General features: G+C 39.2%; 1 protein-coding gene across 1 annotated transcript in view; it reads left to right on the top strand.

Moving 5' to 3' along the window:
- RAP2A (RAP2A, member of RAS oncogene family) overlaps positions 1-13804 on the top strand; it is a 35140-nt gene extending 21336 nt beyond the window's left edge. Inside the window, exon 2 of the mRNA XM_072782581.1 lies at positions 9947-13804. Coding sequence (XP_072638682.1) covers positions 9947-10184 — 238 coding nt within the window. The 3' untranslated portion in view covers positions 10185-13804. The remainder of the gene's footprint in view (positions 1-9946) is intronic.
- Positions 13805-19893: the final 6089 nt, after the last annotated feature.

The raw sequence follows: 19893 nt of genomic DNA, 5'->3' as shown, positions 1-19893 counted from the left end.
AATGTTTAATTCTGGGTTTTTCCCATGCTTCAACTCTGAATCTTCAAGCTTGTGCTTTGATTTCTTCTTCCTGGAAATGCCTTCTTTGATTACCCCTTGTAATTAATATTGGCCTGCCCAAGTTACTACATAATGATCAGGATCCATCTTCTTCATAACAGCCATCACAATCTTTAGTTATATCATCTATTTGTTGATAGTGTTTCATCCAACTTGTATATAAACTTCAAGGACCAATCATTTGTCATATATCCCCAGTCCCTCAACAATGCCTAGTAGATACTCAAGAGCTGTATATATTTTTTAAGATTTTATTTATTGATGAGAGACACACAGAGGCAGAAACACAGGCAGAGGGAGAAGCAGGCTCCCTGCAGGGAGCCCGATGTGAGACTCAATCCCAGGACCCTGGGATCACTCCCTGAGCCGAAGGCAGACGTTCAACCACTGGGCCACCCAGGCATTCCCCACTCAAGAGCTATATTAATAAAAATCTATGCACCCCAAATTCTTAATGGTATAAAATCTAAACAAGAGTTCAGACAAATGAACTAATTAGTTACAAAAGTAAGGGAAGATTTTTATAAAAAAAAAAAAGATGAAATTTGACCTGAGCTTGGAATGATATTTAGAATTCGATTGATGGAAAGTGATGAATCACTAAACTCTACACCTGAGACTAGTATTAACACTATATGTTAGCTAACTGGAATTTAAGTTAAAACTTGAAAAAAATTTAAAAGTAATAAAAATAATAACAGCAGTTTCATTGGTGGGGACCACTACAGTTAAATGACCACCCTGAACAAAGAAACAATTTAGAGCAGAAGATTCTCTTTGGAAAGTTGTAGGAGATAAGGTTGAATTAGATATGAAGGGCAAGAGTTTGATATAGCTGAAGAACTAAATAGAAGGGTTTGGGTATGACACGGTTCCCAATTGAAAGCTAATGTCAGCCCTGGCAGAGGGGCTATGATTTTTCTCTGTGACCTGCTTTAACTGTGGCTCACAAATTTTGGTGTGTTATATTTTCATTTTCTTTCTATTAAATCTCTTCTGGCTTTCCTTGCGATGTCTTCTTTGACCCATGGATTATTTAAAAGTGGATGGTTCAGTTTCCAAATATTTGTAGATTTTCTATCTTTCTGTTACTGATTAATTCCATTGTGGTCTGAGAACATACTTTGTATCATTTCAGTTCTTTGATATTTGTTACAGTTTTTATAGCCCAAATATGGTCTATCTTAGTGAATGTTCCCCACACTTTGGCAAGAAAGTATTCTGCTTTTGTTGAGTGGAGTGTTCTATAAATGTTAATTAGATAAAATTGGCTAATAGCCTTTTGCCCTGCTTCTCACAACTATGGTCATCTTCCTGGCAAAGTGAGCAGAGAGAAAAGAGAAGGAAAAAGAGGGAGATATAGAGATTTCTCATATGACCCCTGACCCCATACATGCATAGCCTCCCACATTATCAACATCTCCCACCAAAGTGATACATTTGTTACAGTTGATGAGCCTACATTGACACATCATAATCTTTCAAAGTCCATGGAGTTCACTCTTACCTTAGAGTTTACTCTTAGTGTTGTACATTCTGTGGATTTAGACAATGTTTAATAACTTGTATCTGTCATTATGGTATCCTACAGAGTATTTTCACTGCTCTAAAGATACTCTGTGTTCCACCTATTTATCCTTTCCTTCTACCCATCCCAGTTCCTGGCAACCACTGATCTTTTAACTGTCTCCATAGTTTTGCATTTTCCAGAATGCCATGCAGCAGAAATCATACAGTGTATAGCCTTTTCACATTGGTTTCTTTCACTTAATAATCTGCATTTAGGGTTCCTCCTGTCTTTTCATTACTTGATAGCTCATTTCTTTCTTTTTAATGCTGAATAAAATCCCATTTTCTGGATAGACTACAGTTTACTTATCCATTCACCTACTGAAGGATATCTTGGTTGCTTCCAAGTTTTGGCAATTTTGGATAAAGTTGCTATAAACATCCATGTGCAGGTGTTTGTGTGGACATAAGTTTTCAGCTCCTATGGTTAGTAAATACCAAGGATTGCTGAATTGCATGGTAAGAGTATGTGTAGTTTTGGAGGAAACTACCAAAATGGCTTTAACAGCTTACATTCCCACAGAATGGGAACAGAACAGGAACAGGAACAGAAATGAGTGAGAGTTCCTGTTGTTTCACATCCTCACCAGCATGTGGTGGTGTCAGTTTTCGGACTTTGGCCACTCTAGTAGGTGTGTAGTGGTATTTCATTGTTGTTTTAGTTTGCATTTCCCTGATGACATAGGATGTTGGAACATCTTTTCATATGTTAATTTGCCATCTGTATATCTTCTTTGATGAGGTGTCTTTTAAGGTCTTGGGCTAGTTTTTTATTGGGTTATTTTCTTATTGTTGAGTTTCAAGACTTCTTTGTATGTTTTGAATTATAATCGTTTATCAGATGTGTCTTTATCAGATGTAAAAATATTTTCTCCCTCAAAAGCTTTTTAATACATTTAAAATGCCTGAGTTGCATTGTCATGATCCATTGGTTCCTCACAAACTATTAGGAATCCATTCTTCTGATACAGTGTCAGCTCTTAATTTCTTGGAAAGCAGATTATCTTTATTAACATTGGAATGGAGTGTCTCTGATAGCTTTGAATATCTTTTTAGTGTCCTTACTCTCCTTGCTTAACTTTTATATTACATTTATAAGTTTCCCTCTGTCTTCTTCAGTATGCATTCTGGAACCAAGAGAAAGTCAGAGTGGAGGAGTGTGGTTTCCTTTCATTATTCAAGCTAAATTACCAGAAATGCCCTTTTAAGATGAAATGTTTAGTCACTTCAAAACAAGTCAGTCTAGAGGAAGAGAGCGGCCTTACTTAGCTCATGTTTTCCATCCTTGGAAGTATTGATGTTTCATGCTAGCAAACTGTGGTAGGAACTGTCACCTCCTCGCCAAAAACAATCCTTTTTCTTCAGGACTGCTGTAATACTTTACAGAAAGATTAAAAATATCAATCCCAAGGGTGGGGAAACAGACACTCTAATTTAAGCACTATTGGTTGAAGTATCAATTTTGGGATGTCAGTTAACACTGTGTGTGTGTGTGTGTGTGTGTACACACGTGTGCTAATTTAGAAATGTGATTTTTCTGGTTCAAAAGTCATGCCACACTCACGCAAATATACCTTTGAGATGGAAATCACACTTCTAGGTGTAGTTCATCAGATTGCTGTTTGTTAGTTAAAAAAAAAAAAAAGGTGGGGGGGGGGGAATGGGAACCGTTTCTATGTACCAGTAGGGAAGGAATAATTAAATTATAGTACAGCTACAATATAGAACCTATAATATGTAATACTCCTTAGCCATTAATAGAATGTATATCATTTATTGAAATAGAAATTTCCATGATATCAAGTGAAAATATCAAGCCACTGAATATAATTAGTATAATCCCCTTTTACAAGAATTTATGTCTATGTTTATAAAGATTCATACAGGAAAAGAATCTGGAAGGATAGATACCAAAATATATTATTCTCGTGGAAATGGGATTTAAAACGTTTTTCATTTCCCTCTTTACCTATTTAAATATTGCTAGAGATTTTTATCATTATGTATTATGGTTGACCCTTAACCAGCACAGATTTGAACTGTGCGGGTCCACTTATATGCAGATATTTTTCAATAAATACAGTATAGTAAATGTAAATGTATTTTCTTTTTAATGAGTTTCTTAACATTTTCTTTTTCTAGTTTATTATAAGAATTCAGTATATAATATATATAACATACAATGTATGTGTTAAGCAACTGCTTATGTTATTGGTAAGGCTTCCAGTCAACAGTAAGCCTACTAGCAGTTGTTTTTGAGGAGTCAAAAGTTATATGCAGTCATTTGCCGTCTTCCCACATTGTTCAGGGTCAGCTGACCTTATTTAATCTGACCAAGGAGAGGGGAAAGAAAACCTACTTTCATTTTGGAGAAAAGAAAAGATTTCTATATTCAAAACGGTAAAAGAAATAGAACCTATGAGAAGGGCCCAGATGTTACAAATGACAGCTCATGAGTTGGGGATAAAGTTTTTAACATTGACTTTTTAATGCTAATGTTTAACAGAACTGACAGAAAGGACAGAACGGGTTGTTTGAAATATGAGTTCTGCATCACTAATGATGTTCAGATAGAACCATTTGGTAAGGTTGTCATGGAAGTGATTGGAGCATCGAATGGTTTGACATTTTGCCTTGAGACTCTCTTGGTAGATGAGATTTTTAACACGGGTAGAAGGTTGAATAAGGGCACCTATAAAAATCTTTCTGATGTTCATTCCTAAACTCAGAATTGTATTTCAACCTGCTTGTGAAAAAGTGGCTAGGAAGAGAAGCAGCATGATAAAATTCACGTGAGGCATGACCTTCTTTTAATACGCTACCATACAACATCCTCGAAAGGGAGTTAAAGGAGCTGACAGGAATGGTTTCTGTCTACAACTTATCACTGGTGAAGAAATGAAGGGAAGAAGGAACTGATTCTGAACTTGCCACAATAGAAAACCATGAACTGTATAAATACAATATTATTTGAGATCATGAAACCAATTAGGCCTTTGATTTCTAAACCCTGCTGAACCTCACAATTAGTCTTCAGAGCTTACACATACAGTACATATTTTTTCATAGGCTCTTTGGGGGTCCTGATCCCACAGATTCAGATTCAGTAGCTCTGGAGTAGGGCCTGGGGATCAGTATTTTTTAATTCTTAAGTTATATTGGTGATTGGCCAAGTTTAGACACAACCATAAATAAAATACACATATACACATATCAGGGAAGTTACCAAAAAAGGGGAGAAAACAAAGACCATTGGAAATATCAAATGTGTTGAACTGTTCACAAAGCTGCCTCACTGAGAAGCCTGTCAGCAATCTACAGCAAAGTGATACTCCAGTCTATATTTTTGATGTTCCATTCAGTGCATTGAACAGAGCTGCTTAAAAGAACTAACTTACCAATACGTTATGTAATCATGCTCGTGGATGCAATAAACAACGTGAAAATGCATGTTGATAAAACGTGTGTGTCTGCAGACTCTTAAACAAAAAGTTGTTTGATCTGCATCACCATAACCCTGGTCATGCTCTTAAAGGAAACGTCAAGGAAGATACACTAAAGTCGAGGAGAAACCAGCTGATTGATGTTTAAGACGTAGACAGGGTGGTATCCTGCTCGTGATCAGGTTCACAGTAATACATATACTGAACGGCTTTGGAATCCATCTTCAATTTCACTCCCAAATTATGTTAGTTAGACAAGGGGGAGTAGAAGGCAACTTGTAACACTATTAACGAATCTAGAACATGAAATGAGAGGAATTGCCATCAGCTGCTATGCAAGTGCCTGGTCTTCCTAGATAGTGTAATTGACCCTGTTATAAATGGCACATTTGTCTTCCAAGGCCACTCTGCCACCCAGACTTGCAAGGTCTGTTTAGCTGCCAGTGAGCTAGTTCCCTGCACTACGAGGCTTCAGGCCACAGGAGCTGTGGGAGGTTCTACAGACGGAACCCGCAGGCCGTGTGCAGGCCCTGAACCACCCCGGATGCTCCCCTGGCTTTCACATTGTCTCCTGCATGTCCTTCTGGAATGTTCTTTCCCAGGCACCTGCCCAGCAAACTCCCCTTACTCTCCTTCTTGCTCACATGCCACCTTCCCAATGAGGCCCACCCTCATCATCTAACTTAAAATTGCACCTTGTGCCCCCAGTCCCTGCCCGGACCCCCATTTTCCTTTCTGCGGGACACTTAACACCTTTCAGTAATTATTTGCTTCGTGTCAGATGTCTGTCTCTGCTAGATTGTCATCACTTTGAGGGCAAAGATCTTTGTTTCGTCCGTTGATGTATCTTAAGTGCCTAGAATAGCATCTGGCACATAGTAGGCTCTTACTCAAAGAGTTATATGTTAAGTACATGTATGAATGTATATATGATGCATTGATCATTTATCGCTAGTTATTTAAGCTGTGCAGGCAGCTTTCATCAGAGCCTTCCATGTTCCCTTGGCTAAAACCATCCCGCAGCCAAGGTCCTGAGCCCCCGCACACTGGCAGGGACCGCTCCCCTGGTAGAGTTGGAAGTCTCTACTGCTTGGTGTCTTGTCCCCACGAGATCTGAGGCAACTTCCCCCACATTTTGGCTTTTGTTCTCCTGTATACTTTCACACCCCTTGTAAAGATCAGCCTGTTGGGGTTGTGCTTAGAACAGTACTAAAGCTCTCAGCAATCACTCGGTAAATGATTATGTATTGATTATCAGTGGTGGCCCACTGCGTTCTGATTTTTAGTTTAAGAGCACCTTAGGAATTCTCTAGTCCAGCTCCTCTAATAGTTCAAGAACCTGGAGAACCAGGAGATTAAGTTCATTTTCCAAATTCACCAGACAAGCTGGAAGCAGTTCTGGAACTGGAGTCCGGGTCTGGGGTCATGTGTCTGTTTTTTTAGTACACTGTTTTGCTACAGCAAGGGAGGAAGGTTTCCCCGTGCCCTCCTCTCCTCTGTCAACACAAGGCACCTCTTCTTTCTTCTTTCCTTTTGCTTTCTCACCCACCTTTTTCCTTAAAGAGGATTTGGTTTCTCCAAATCTTACCCCTACATCTAGGACCCATTTTGTCATCCCAACCCAAAGCCTGGAGCTTGCTTCCCCACAGATACCCATATTTGGAGAAGGCTTTCCTGCTTTGCTTGTTGCCTGCTAACCTCATGCTCATGCCTGGCAGGGGGGAGGAGAAAGGGGGAAACCTGGTTGGTGGCAGGTGGCTGCGCATTCCTTAACTTAGGGTCAGTCTGTTCTGCCTGCCTGTCCAGGAGCTCCTCACCTCCATCAGCTTCTCTTGTGTCTGACACTTGGAGATGCAGCAGTCTCCCAGCAGTGGGCAGGAGGGGAAAGAAGTACTGCCCTGCATTTATGTAGTATTTGGATGCTTCTAGGTGATCTCTTTAGCTTTACAGCAACCCATGTGTTAAGTGGGAACAGATACTCTTACTCCTTTTTTACTGACAAGGAAGTGAAATACAGGTGAATAGAGTAAATGCTTTGCTCGCAGCCTCAGTGGCAGGGCTGGAAGCTGAGCCTCCGAATCCTGGTTCAGAATCTTTTCTACCGTGTCATATTTTAATGTTAACAGAAAGAGCCAGAATTTCTCACTGTCTGCTCTTCTGAAACGTACCTAATACCTTTTTTCCTGAAGACCTTACCCAGTCTTTGAAAGTCTTCTGAGGATATCAGTCGATTTCTCTACGAATTTTAGCATGTTGGTCTTAGCAAAGATCACTGACAATTCAAACAATGATGTAATGGGCAGGTTCTCTGATACTAACTAAATTGTCATCTTCATTTGACAATTCTTAAATGCTGTCACATAAGGACCTATGTTTGCAGGGTTGTGGTTGCCCTTTTGAGAATCTGTTGGTAACATTTATTTGGATTCTTGATTCAAACAGTGTATCATACAGAATATAATGATTCAATATTTTTACAAGTTTTGAAAATCCACATATTTGTAGTTTTTAATTAGAAGTGTAAGAAATCTTTCTTTACATAGGAAGCATACTGTATTTAAACTAAAAATATTCTCTAAAATGTTTATTTCTTAGCTAATAATAGAAAATGATGTCTAATCACTTTCCTTTTTAAGTCTTGTAAACAGAGATTGAAATTAATTTTAACCTAATTAAATCTAACCAATACGTTTACTCAATTATATTAATGTTTATGTTACCTCAGGCCAAACCAAGTGTTCTAAAACACACTGTGGCATATATACTCTCATAAGAAAAATGAAATGCAGTTATATCTTTGCAAGTAAAATAAGGTAGTGACATTGTCCTGATATGACTGGCAGTGTTAGCTCCTGCCAAGCTTCTCTGCACAGCAGGTCAAAAGGGCTTGTATGCAAAGCAGCTGATACACCGTGGCTGTAATGCAGCTTCATCTTGCTGCCATTTGTCCTTTGAGAGGCCACAGGGCACACGTAAATGTTGGTAGGTAAGAATCCTAGAAGATGGGGAAAACTCTTGTGTCATATGTCCAGAGCGCTCAGTATGGTGAGGCCAGAAAGCAGAAGGCACGAGTAGTATACCATAAATTCATAAAAGTCATTGATAGAAATCGGAGTTGTCCAAGTCCGTTTCCTGCAGAGTAACAGTTCTAGATTTACCTTTGATACTGCTATCTCCCCCACATTTTTAAATTTTTATGTTTCAGATTGCTAAGTGGCACACCACCTGGAGCATGCCCTCTTGTTGAAACCATTCTCAGTTTGATCTAGTGCCAATGAAAAAAGCGAGACTCTGTTGGAAATATAATTTATTCTACAAATTAGAATGAGAGGAAAGACCCGTTTTAACAGAATGATAAAATTGTGGAAGTATTCTCACGAATATTAACCACCCACCCTTACTCAGTTTCCTGAATGATAAAGACTCTGTCTCGCCCCAGTGAAGTCTTGACCCACATGACTGTTTTGTCTTAAGAGATTAGCTGTGTCCAGTCACATTTGTTGTTGCTTGTGTGCAACTTTGCGGTTTACTTCTTTGATAAATTAGAGATGCATTTTGCTTAGGGGACAGCACACACACACACACACACACACGTTGATTTATACTATAAAATCATGAGAAGCTTTTAAAATGATGTTTAAAGTAAACCTAATAGCCTTATGAAAATATATTAGCAACATTTCATAGAACAAACATAAATGAAAATAGTAAATAAACATGCAGAGTAGCACCATGTATTTTTACAAGGTAAGAAAGCATTGTAAAGAGAATCATCTGTAGGTACCAAAATGATGTAGGGCCTTTTTTCTTTCTTCCTTTCATACCTTTTGTTATCCTTATTGGTTGAGGCTTTTCCAAATGCCATAACTCACAGACACCTTATGTTAGTCTGTCTGGCTGTATAACAGAAATACCATAGACCGTGTGGCTTAAATAATTGGAGTTCATTTCTCTCAGTTCTGGAGGCTGGAAGTCCCAGATGAAGCCTCAGGCAGATTCCATTTCTGGTGAGGGCCTGCTTCCTTAGTTCATAGACTCATCTTTATGCTGTGTCTTCACACAGTGGTAGAGGAAAGGGAGTATTCACCTATCTCTCTTATATATCAAGGGGCACCAGTCCCCTTCATAACCTACTCACCTCCCAAAGTCCCAACCTCTTAAAATCCCAGTGGGGCTTAGGTTTCAACATATAGCGTAGAGGACAGGGGCACAAACCTTCATTCTATGACATACCTATTCTGATTAGGAAGGAAAAGAAGAGACAACATCAATAAAGCTAATGATTGAAATGTTTAATCCTTGTCAGGCTGAAAAGAACCATGATCGTCTTTCAACTGGCTAATCTAGACAGTTTTATAAAGGGATAGAATGTAATTGTTTTATTTGATAGTTTCCATCCTATTGATTTCTCCTATTTTTTCCTTGGGAACTATTTGAACATGACCAGTGTGTGTATTTGTGGAACAGAGTAAAATGCTGACAATTATAAACTATTTACTCAGTAGAGCTATTACCTCATCAACTGAAATTTGAGTAAGCATCTCCTAGAATGAAAAAAAGTTTAAATTAATCCACCTCACAGGATTTATTCTGAAATTCTGAGAATAATTTTCCAAATATATCTGGAAAGGTAAATTGATTTTAAAAGATGTATAATTGATGAATTAACCTCATTTCAGAAAAACCATTTATGATTCACTGTAAGAGCAGCTCCTAAATGCCCTCAGGTAGATGTCAAGGCAAGTGGAGCAAATAATTTTTCATGCAACTAAGGAGAATATTTTTAGCAGAAAAGGAAAGAAAGGAAATACGTTTTAGCCGTCGAACTTTGCACTCACTTCTACAATTCACATGTTGCGTTTACTCCCTTGTAGGTATGAGAAAGTGCCAGTCATCTTGGTTGGGAACAAAGTGGACCTGGAAAGTGAGAGAGAAGTGTCATCCAATGAAGGCAGAGCCCTTGCGGAAGAGTGGGGCTGCCCCTTTATGGAGACTTCTGCTAAGAGCAAAACGATGGTGGATGAACTCTTTGCAGAAATCGTGAGGCAGATGAACTATGCTGCACAGCCTGATAAGGATGACCCGTGCTGTTCTGCATGTAACATACAATAGCATTCACACATGGCTGTCCTGGACGGGACTTGCCCAGTACCATAGGCGACACACACCTCGTCCGCCCGACCACAGAGCTTGCAGGACGTGTGCTGTGAATCTACAGTGAGATAGCAGCCCTCATTCAGCATTGAGCAGTGATTGTCAGTCGATATCTCTGAGTAACGTTTGGGTTCAGCAACCACAGTCTTCACTATGGTCCTCAGCCTCCTGTATGCACCTGCAACTTTAAGGCATAGCCAATCGATCTACAGGGTGATCTCCTTTTGAAAGCTTATGATGGCATTGTCACAGAGTTGACAGAAGCAACTATTGTATAAATTAAAATAATCACGAGAAAACAGAAGAATCCCTATGACCACTTGCAGTTAAAATATTTTGTCTTCTTTAAAAAAAAATAAGTAAAGGAGAAATATTTTCCTATGAGAGTACTGAATTTCAGGACTTGAGATAGTGCTTCTAACCAATGTATTCCATCAAGTAGGATAATAACAGCTGACCTGCCAACAGCATTACAGGGAGAGAATCTTTCCTGAGCTGACGTATCCCTGTTTCTCAAAATTGATGCCTAATTGTAGATGTTATCCTAATTTGTGACGCAGAACTAACTCGTGCATCAATCCTTGATAGAGCAGAAGTCAGAACAGGTTGTGTAAGAATACAATCTGGCTTTAGAATGTGTGAAATCACCTGCTTTGCCATAGAAGATGGAAGCTCTCACAAGGGTTTGATCCGCATTAAAACCCCAAACCCACCCTCTGTTAACAAACCAGGGATGGTCTTAATTACTTTACTGAACAAGAAGGAAGCAACTGTAATGGGAAGATTGCCTAGCCTTACTCACAAGAAGCGTTCTGGTAGATTAGTTAACTATAGTACCATCGTGTAAGGAAAATGAAGCCATGTTGCATCCACATGTTCCCATTTGCAGAAACCTCACAGGACAGTACAAGTATCTTGCATTTTTACGTTTGTTAAAGCAGCAAATTCCTTCTTGCCTTTAAGGGCTATGGTTGTGGTGTGATTCTTGGCTAACCTTTCAAAATCCAGTTTGCTATAGCAGAGTTTTATTGCAGGCATCTAAAAATTGAATAACCATGTGAAATAATTTGGGCTCAAAAGTAGAACATAAATTATAGAGTGGAAGGCAAGGGACAAAAAAACCCTTTTATCTTTAATTTTCCTGGGGAATTATATAAAGATTTTCTTACAACAATTTTGCCCTGATTACTGAAGTGGCAAATAAAGCTAGAGCGAATATTTTGTTTTGGAAAGGTGCTCAAGCTCTGACATTTTTGGTTTCCATAGCCGTGAAGTATTTATTATTTGCATGACTAATGGCACAGGAAAAACCTATTCATAAGTTTTACAATCAAGTGTAGAAGGGTTTTCAGCAAACTTCAGAGTTATAAGTGCTGAAGAGAGTATCTTGAGCTAATCCTCTGAAGATAAATTTGGCCTTCAGAACTCAGTATCACTAAGCCTGCGATCTGCGTACTTGCCCCACACTTTGTTGGTTTCACACACTTGTGCAAGTAACCTCTGGTCTTATGTGTGTACCTGAGAGAAGAGTGTGTGTGTTTGTGTGTGCATGTGTGTTTATTGTTCCTAAGAATTTGGCACAAGTCAGAGATAATTGCCTATACTGAGAATCCGTACTGCGGAATATAGTGTATCAAAAGCCTTTTTTTTCTTTTAAATTATTTGTGTGGTTTTTTTACACATTATTTGGAATCATTGCTAGCCCCCAAGTGTTTAGTGAACTGGCATTGAGCTGAGAGGATAGCAAAAAAGATGGACAGTACCCTTCACAGATGAGAAAACAGGTATGTGGGTACCACCAGGCCGGGATTATCAAAAATCTTTGAATTGTGAATATTTGCATCCTTCAATATAGTTTTTTGTTTGTTTGTTTGTTTTTTATAACCCCTAACCCCCAATTGTGAAGCACCTTGTTTACAGGACAGAAAGTTCTAACCAATTTCCTTGAAACCAGTTCCTGTCTGTAACAGTTGATTCAACTCAAAACATTTAGAGAAATCAGAGATTCAAGAAGTATGATTTTATCTACAGAAATAGAAATCTGTCAGTGAAGCGGTTGAGATTTGAAGCCTCTAACTTCTCAGAATGAGTTTTTTTTTTTAGATTTCCGTATTTAACAGCAATTTATGACAACTAAGATGACATATTAAAAACATCTGTAAAGACTACAGTTTTACATTATGGATCGCTATGCAGACAAGAAAAAGAAGTTAAATAATACGAAAGGTATGGCGAAAACATAAGGTGGAAAAAGATTATCTACAAATTCAGATTTTCGTTTGAAGTGTTTGTGTCAGACAAGTAGGCAGGCTTTTACTGTACAGATGTTAATAAGAACCAATTTGGCTGCTTGATCAGTGTTTCCACACAGCCCTTCGTGTTTAGGTGACAAAGCATCAAAGATACCCAGAAACATGGGAACCCTCTCGTGCTTTTACTGTTGGTGTTTCATCTGGTATGAATATAACTCAGTTTGAATGAATGTGTTTGTTGAGATGTTAATAACAAGCTGAAGAACAGGAGGATTAAATGTGTTGGCACACGAAGTCACAGTGGCTACAGAGAAAAGTCGGTGACCTTGCGTCGCGATGGATTTTATGCCCTGATCAGACTAGCAACTAGATAAGTGAAAGTTTTCTAACATGCCTTAAAAAATGTTATGGTTTGATCCAAAGACCCACTTTTTCTTTAGCTGTTTGTTTTCATTTTGTCTCGTTTAACTTTAAGCAAAGGCAGTGTTTTTTAAAAATTATTTTTTCTCTTCTGTTGCAGCAGCTTTGGGGTGCGGGGGGGTGGGCGGGGTGGTTCTTTTTTAAGCTGTGATAGTGATGGTAACTGACGCCTTTCATTCTGTTCGATTTACACCGAACAAGCCAGCATCTGATCAAAAGCATTACCTAAAATCTTCCTTAAACTATTGAAAGGTGCTTTGATGATTTTCTCCTTTGGTTTGTAGAATTAGAACTGAGCTTTTGACAAAGCGCTTAGAGTTGCCATCACTTTTCTGTGGTCAAACTACTGATACTTGCTTTTCTTTATAAGGAAATATTGCCTAAGGATGTCTGCTGTTTGTTTTCAGAAGTTTTCCAGTGGGAATGCTGTCTGCGTTATGTCTGAATGTGCAAGTGCGTATTTTGTTTGTTGCTGTTGGTTTTTGTTGTTTTGTTTTGTTAGATGTTCCTCTCACTAGCCTTGTGTTCGCACTGGTAAGCTTTACTTGTCTCCTTTGCCAATCAAATGTTAAAGACTATGGGGGTCTTTTTTTTTTTTTTTAATTAACGTGTCATTGTGCATCTATTAAATCTTGATCAGGGTTTCAAGAATGACTGCAGTGGGTTTTGGAAACAGACTTATCATTATTGATTTGGGGTTTCCCAGAGCTATAGTTCACAGTTAATTGTTGAGCTCTAATACAACTGACCATTTAAAATTGAACAACGGTTTATTGTTTTGTAACAATGTCAGTTGTTAAACCTTGACATTTCGATTAAAACATGAATTGTAGTTATAACTCAATGCAAATTCAACAGTTGTATTTGGAGTTAAATTATTTTAACAAATAAATTTATTTAATGAAACTTCCTGTGGATTTGTTTGGTTCGGTTTGGTTTTGTACATGTTTGTGAGGGAAATGTGTTCAATATGTAGGAAAACAACTAAAACTTGCCATGGAATGAATTTAATACTCATGATAGAAAAATATTCAAGCTGAATTAAATTGAGAATGCATCGTATAAAAAGGGAGGTTATTAAATCATGTTCATACCCCTTAAAAATAATAACACAAGAAAGACTTTAAAATCAGTAATTATAAATATAAACTTATCTCCATAAATAGTATTTTATGTTTTTTATGATAGCTAATTTGAAGTCTCAGTGCCAATGTGAACAGAATTGTTCTAGATAATTAATATTAATTAGCAGTTGCTCTGTGGTCCTGCTAGTATCACTAAAAATGTATCCGTGTCCTTCTGTTGATGGGTCAGGGCTGTCTTTTTGTTTAGGTCTTGTGGATTTTAAGGTACCAGAAGCTGGAGGTTGCTGCTCTGGAGGGCTGGAGGGCCTGCCTGTTCTATATGGGGCCCTGTGAATGTTGACAGATGCTGTTAATTATGTACAGCCTTCAGCTGCTCCGATAAGGAGCCCATTCATTCCCTAAGCCAATTTAAACTATGCCTTTTGGTTATGTTGCCTTCAAACTCTGTTGAAATCCTCTGGCAACATTCCATCAGTTTAGAGGCTTCATTGTTTTAGAATATAAGAATAATTTGAATGAATATAACAGAGGCACTGTAGATAGAATCTCAAATATTTAAAGGAAAATGTGCCTATACTTTAGCATAATAAATAAATATCTGCTGGTTAGCTTCATCATCTCATTTGAAGCATTTGTTGAAGTATTTAAACCTATTGAATTCTGATTTTTTTAAGATTTTATTTATTTAATTCATGAGAGACACAGAGAGAGAGGCAGAGACACAGGCAGAGGGAGAAGCAGGCTCCATGCAGGAAGCATGATGTGGGACTCGATCCCAGACTCCAGGATCATGCCCTGGGCCGAAGGCAGGCGCCAAACCGCTGAGCCACCCAAGGACACTCTGAATTCTCATTTCAATTGGGAGAAGATCTTTATTGCAGAAAAGCAGTATTTTGAGCAAGTACTTTGAAGCAGGTTGCACTGTTTGATTGTTAGAAGTCCATGAATGGAAATATGCGTAGCTGGAGCAATAAAGGGCCACCCAGTTTGGAACCCATCTGCCCCCCAGGACCTGTGAAGCACAGAAAATGGTCACAAACTCCCTAAAAAAGCTAACAACGTGTTTGTTAATTTTCAAAATATATGTTAACATATAAATACTAATAGAGCAGGGGTGCCTGGGTAGATCAGTTGACTAAGTATCCAACTCTTACTTTCAGCTCAGCCATGATCTGAAGGTTGTGAGACTGAGCCCCAAGTCAGACTCCATGGTGGGTGTGGAGCCTGCGTAAGATTCTCTCTCTCCATCTCTGGCCCTCCACCCATCCACCCCTGTGTGCACCACATGCTCTCTCTCTCTGTCTCTCTCTCTCTCTGTCTCTCTCTCTCAAAAAAAAAAAATTTATATATATATATATATATATATATATATATATATATATATAAAACATAGTGACACTTCATTCGTTAAATAGATAACTGGCTTCACATTTTTTAAATATTAGTTTTTTCCTGCTTTTGATTTCTTTTTTCTTTGAGGTTTTTGAAAGATTTGCTGCTCTAACAGGTAAGGTGATGTGTTATTTCTTTTGATACTTCCTTACAACAGTAGTCCTCATGTTACCTTCTACAGATTCCTCCAAGGCTTATTAGTGAAGAAAAAGGTAGAAGACTATGTGCTTGACAGATTAAACACAAAGACCTATTTAGTACACACGAATTGAGAAAAAAGAAACTGAAGGAATGATTACTTGATTTGGTTTATGGGAACTTTTTTTACAAAGTCTTTCCATTTCAAAGACTTAGTGGTATGAAAGACTCCATTGTTTTATCATAGGATTACAAGTTTACATTGACAGCATTTAGGGTATGGTTTACATTTTTATCTTTAAAAATCAGATATTAATAAATACAAAGAAGAAAGGAAGAAACCACCCAATTTCCAAATCTCCAAAACAACCACATTGACATTTGGTGTAAATGTCTTTCTATGCATATGTACATATGCAGACACACACAGGCAGAGAAATAAATAATTCCATGTTTATATTGAGAAACTGGCTCTAAGTACCAGAAAAAGGAATCACCCAAGGCTACACTAATAAAGTGGCAGAGTTGAGGTGTAGACCCAAGTTCTAACTTTTCATCCATTCTTTTCCCCCACAGTTAATTCTTTCTCTTGAGTGGTGTCCACCCATTGCTGGCTCACTCAGCTCTTACTCATCAAGGGTGACTCTTATATCAGGCCTGGTGCTGCAATCCATAGACAGGATATGCATACAATCCCTGATATCAAAGACATCCTAATTGTCTTACCCCATTCAACCTGCTGTAACAAAATATCATAAACTGGATAACTAGTACAACTAAAATTTATTCCTCACAGTTCTGGTGGCTGGGGGATCCAAGATCAAGACTGGCAGGTTTGGTGTATGGCAAGGGCCCACTTCCAGCTGACTGGTGACTTCTCACTGTGTCCTCACATGGCAGAAGGGAGAAGGAAGCTCTCTGAGCTGTCTTTTGTAAGGGCACCAATCCCATTCCTGGGGGCACCACTGTCACACCCCAATCCCCTCCAGAAGACCTCACCTCTGATACCATCTCCTTGGGGATTAGCTTTCAACAGATGAATTTGCAGGGACACAAACATTCAGTCTATAGTCCCGGTCTTGTCTTCTTGCCTTTCCCTTTACATCAAGGCACATACACATTAGCTCCCTGGAAAGAAATAATGTTATTATTTCCCTTCTTTTACATACCAGAAATCCAGTAACCCCGGCCAAGCCAAAGTCCTGGGCACAGCGCACAAGCTATAGCTGGGTCTGTTCTTCCCAAGGCCAGTGTGACCAGCCTGAATTATTCCATCATGGGAACTTTGAGGAGGCTGTGTGATGGATGGGGGTAGATGACAGTAGAGCAGGGCTCCAGGGCCGCTGCTACACAGTGTGTCTACTTCCTAAGGAAGCATGCAGGCTAACAATAGGATTTGTGAGAGGCTGGCTCCTGAACCGTGGGCATTGGGGGTGCTGTGCTAGTCTGGGGATACCAGCAAAGCTGACAAGGGCAGAAGGAACTCTATTTCAGGTACCACATTGAAAAATGCTGACTCATCAGTGTCCTTGACCTTGGCCTCTATCAGGAAATGATGAGTTAGGGGTGTCATTGAGGGAACATTATCCAAAATATCCTGGAATCCCTGAATCCTATCCTTGATCCTCACCATGTCATCCCTGAGGGAGATACAAGCCCGTGTGAAACCACCCTCACACAATGACACACACACAAATGCACACACGTGTGCGTGCACACACACACACCCTAAAACACCAGGGGGAGGGAACGACAATTACTTGCTGGAGCTTTCCTTTTAAACTTGCAGTGCAGAACTCTGGTACACTGCCTGGACCCCAACACACTCGGATCTGCTATAGGAGCCTAGGAGAGGCTGACCAAAGGCCTCTGTCTACATCAGTCTTGAAGCCTAAATCCAAATCCTGAATCTTGCCTCTGTGATGCAATGGCGAGAACACCTCTGCTAACAAGAAAAACTGAAGGAAGAAAAGTGAATTTGGTCCAGCACCTAGCACGATGCTGCCCTGGGCCATCCTCCCCAGGGCCTGACTGACTGGGGGAAGGGGAGGCAGCTCACAGAAGGAGGACACTCCAGGCGGGGAGCTACCTCCAGACTCATTTCACTTTACTCAAGAGTAAAGGGAAGAGCAGGGAGGATCTGGCCTTTATCCTGGAGGTGTCATCTGGGCAGCCTGCTACAGGGCCAAAGGCGGCTTAATCTGACTGTCCTCCCAACAGCCATCCTCCTTTTGGAAGTAGAACACAGATGGAAATTTAGGGGGCAGCTTTTTCTCCACCAGTGCCCAATGACACCTTTTTTGAAAGTTAAGTTTGAATATGTTTTCCCTCAATTTATTTCATTTGTTTCATTATTCATTACCTTTCAGTTATTTACACACTCTGTGTCAGTTACCTATTGCTGTGTAACAAATGACCCCAAAACTTAGTGGCTTAAAACAAGAAACATTTATTATCTCACAGTTTCTGTGGGGCAGGAGTCTAGACATGGCTCTGGTCACTCACAAGGCTGCAGTCAAGCTGTGGACTGGGCGTTCAGTCACCTGAAGGCATCACTTAAGGTAGATCAATTGCTAAGATCCTTCAGTGGCTATTGACAGGATTCAGCTTCTCTAGAGCTGTTACAATAAGGCCCTTACTTCCTCACTGGCTGTCAGGCAGAGGCTGCCTATGTGGGCCTGGCCATAGGGAGGCTCACAACATGGCAGCTCGCTTCATCCTAGCCAGCAAGTGAAAGCAAGAGAGTAATATGAGCAAAACAGAATCACAGTCTTGTATGTTTGTCTCAGAAGATACACCTCACCCAATTTGCTTATTTAAAAGCGAGTCACTGTGTTCATCCCACACTCAAAAGAAAGACATCACACAACAGTCTCAGGATGATTAATTTTATGTGTCACCATGACTAGGCCATAGGGTGCCCAGATATTTGGTCAAACATTATTCTGGGTGTTTCTGTGAGGGCATCCATGGATGAGATTAACATTTAAATTGGTCAATTGAGTAAAGTAAGATTGCCCTCCCTAATGGAGGTGGGCTTCTTCCAATCCACTGAAGACTTGAATCGTACAAAAAGGCTGACCTTCTCCAGATAAAAGTGAATTCTTCCTGCCTAACCACCTTTGAACTATAATATTGGCTTTTTCCTGCATTCAGACTCAAACTGAATGAAACATTGGCTCTTCCTAAGCCTTGAGTCTGCCAGTCTTCAGACTGGAATCATACCATTTGCTCTCCTGGTTCTCAGGCCTTCAGATTCAGACTGGCACTGCATTATTGGCTCTGCTGGGTCTCCAGCTTGCTGACTCAACTGCAGGTCTTCAGACTTGCCAGCCTCCCTCATCTCATGAGCCAATCCATGTAATAAATTTATCTATATAAGTAGAAGATAGATACATCATACATACATCTTATTGGTCTGTTTCTTTGGAGAACTATGACTGACACAGGTATGAATATCAGGAGACAAGGATCATTGGATGCCACCTTGAAAGGCCACCTACCACATATTATTATGAATTTTATTCCAAATTATCACCCTATTTAGAGAATTATAATCCACAATCTAAGTGTTTCAGTGTATACTCTTTTTTTCCCCATTTATCTTGATTTCAATTCCTCTCCTACCATCATACCATACCACTATATCTAGAAAAAAAGCCCAGTACACCACAGACATATAAGAAGTCCTTATCAACTATAATGCTCATTAGAAGGGCAAGAACTAATTGTGTTTAAGTATTGAATATTACATAGGCATAAGTTAAATTTCATTTACCCAATTAAAGTAAACTAATTTCCCAAATAGCCATTTGGGATATTTCCCAATTTTATGCCCAAATCGATTCCCAAATACATTTCCCAAATGTCCCATACAAGTACAGTTTTCAAAGGAAATTCTGCTATTTGCAGTGAGTGGTTGGGAGGGTTGAGTTTTAACCTGATATTTCTTTAGCCTCTCTTAGTCAACGCTGATCAGATAATTTTTTTTTGATCAGATAAATTAATAAAATTAATTTTAAGAATTGTAAATATCTGAAGCCTTTTTTTTTCATTGTAAAGTTGGTTCATAATTTTCAGGAACAAAGCAGTTTAAGTCTCTGGTGACAGATGATTTACTGTCAATTCATTGCATTTACCTGGTTGCAGATTAACTGATTGGTTTATGGACTATCCTAACAGCCCCATGAAATGAGATTATTTTCCTCCCTACAGAAATTTTCTCTCAGAGAGCCTTGGTAATTAATAACAGCTGATAAGATCTGGTGGTAAATATCTGAATGGGAAGAGCCCTTTGATTAAGTTAGGAGCATGAGACCTGGAGGGTCCTTGTCTTTCCCCAACAGACCACAAGCCCCAAAGTGTGTTTTTTCTGCTGCA

Source organism: Canis lupus, chromosome 17 (assembly GCF_048164855.1).
Source record: "Canis lupus baileyi chromosome 17, mCanLup2.hap1, whole genome shotgun sequence".
NCBI classification, from domain to species: Eukaryota; Metazoa; Chordata; class Mammalia; order Carnivora; family Canidae; genus Canis; species Canis lupus.
Note: the sequence above shows the minus strand (reverse complement) of the source record. Positions and strands in the feature narration are given on the sequence as shown.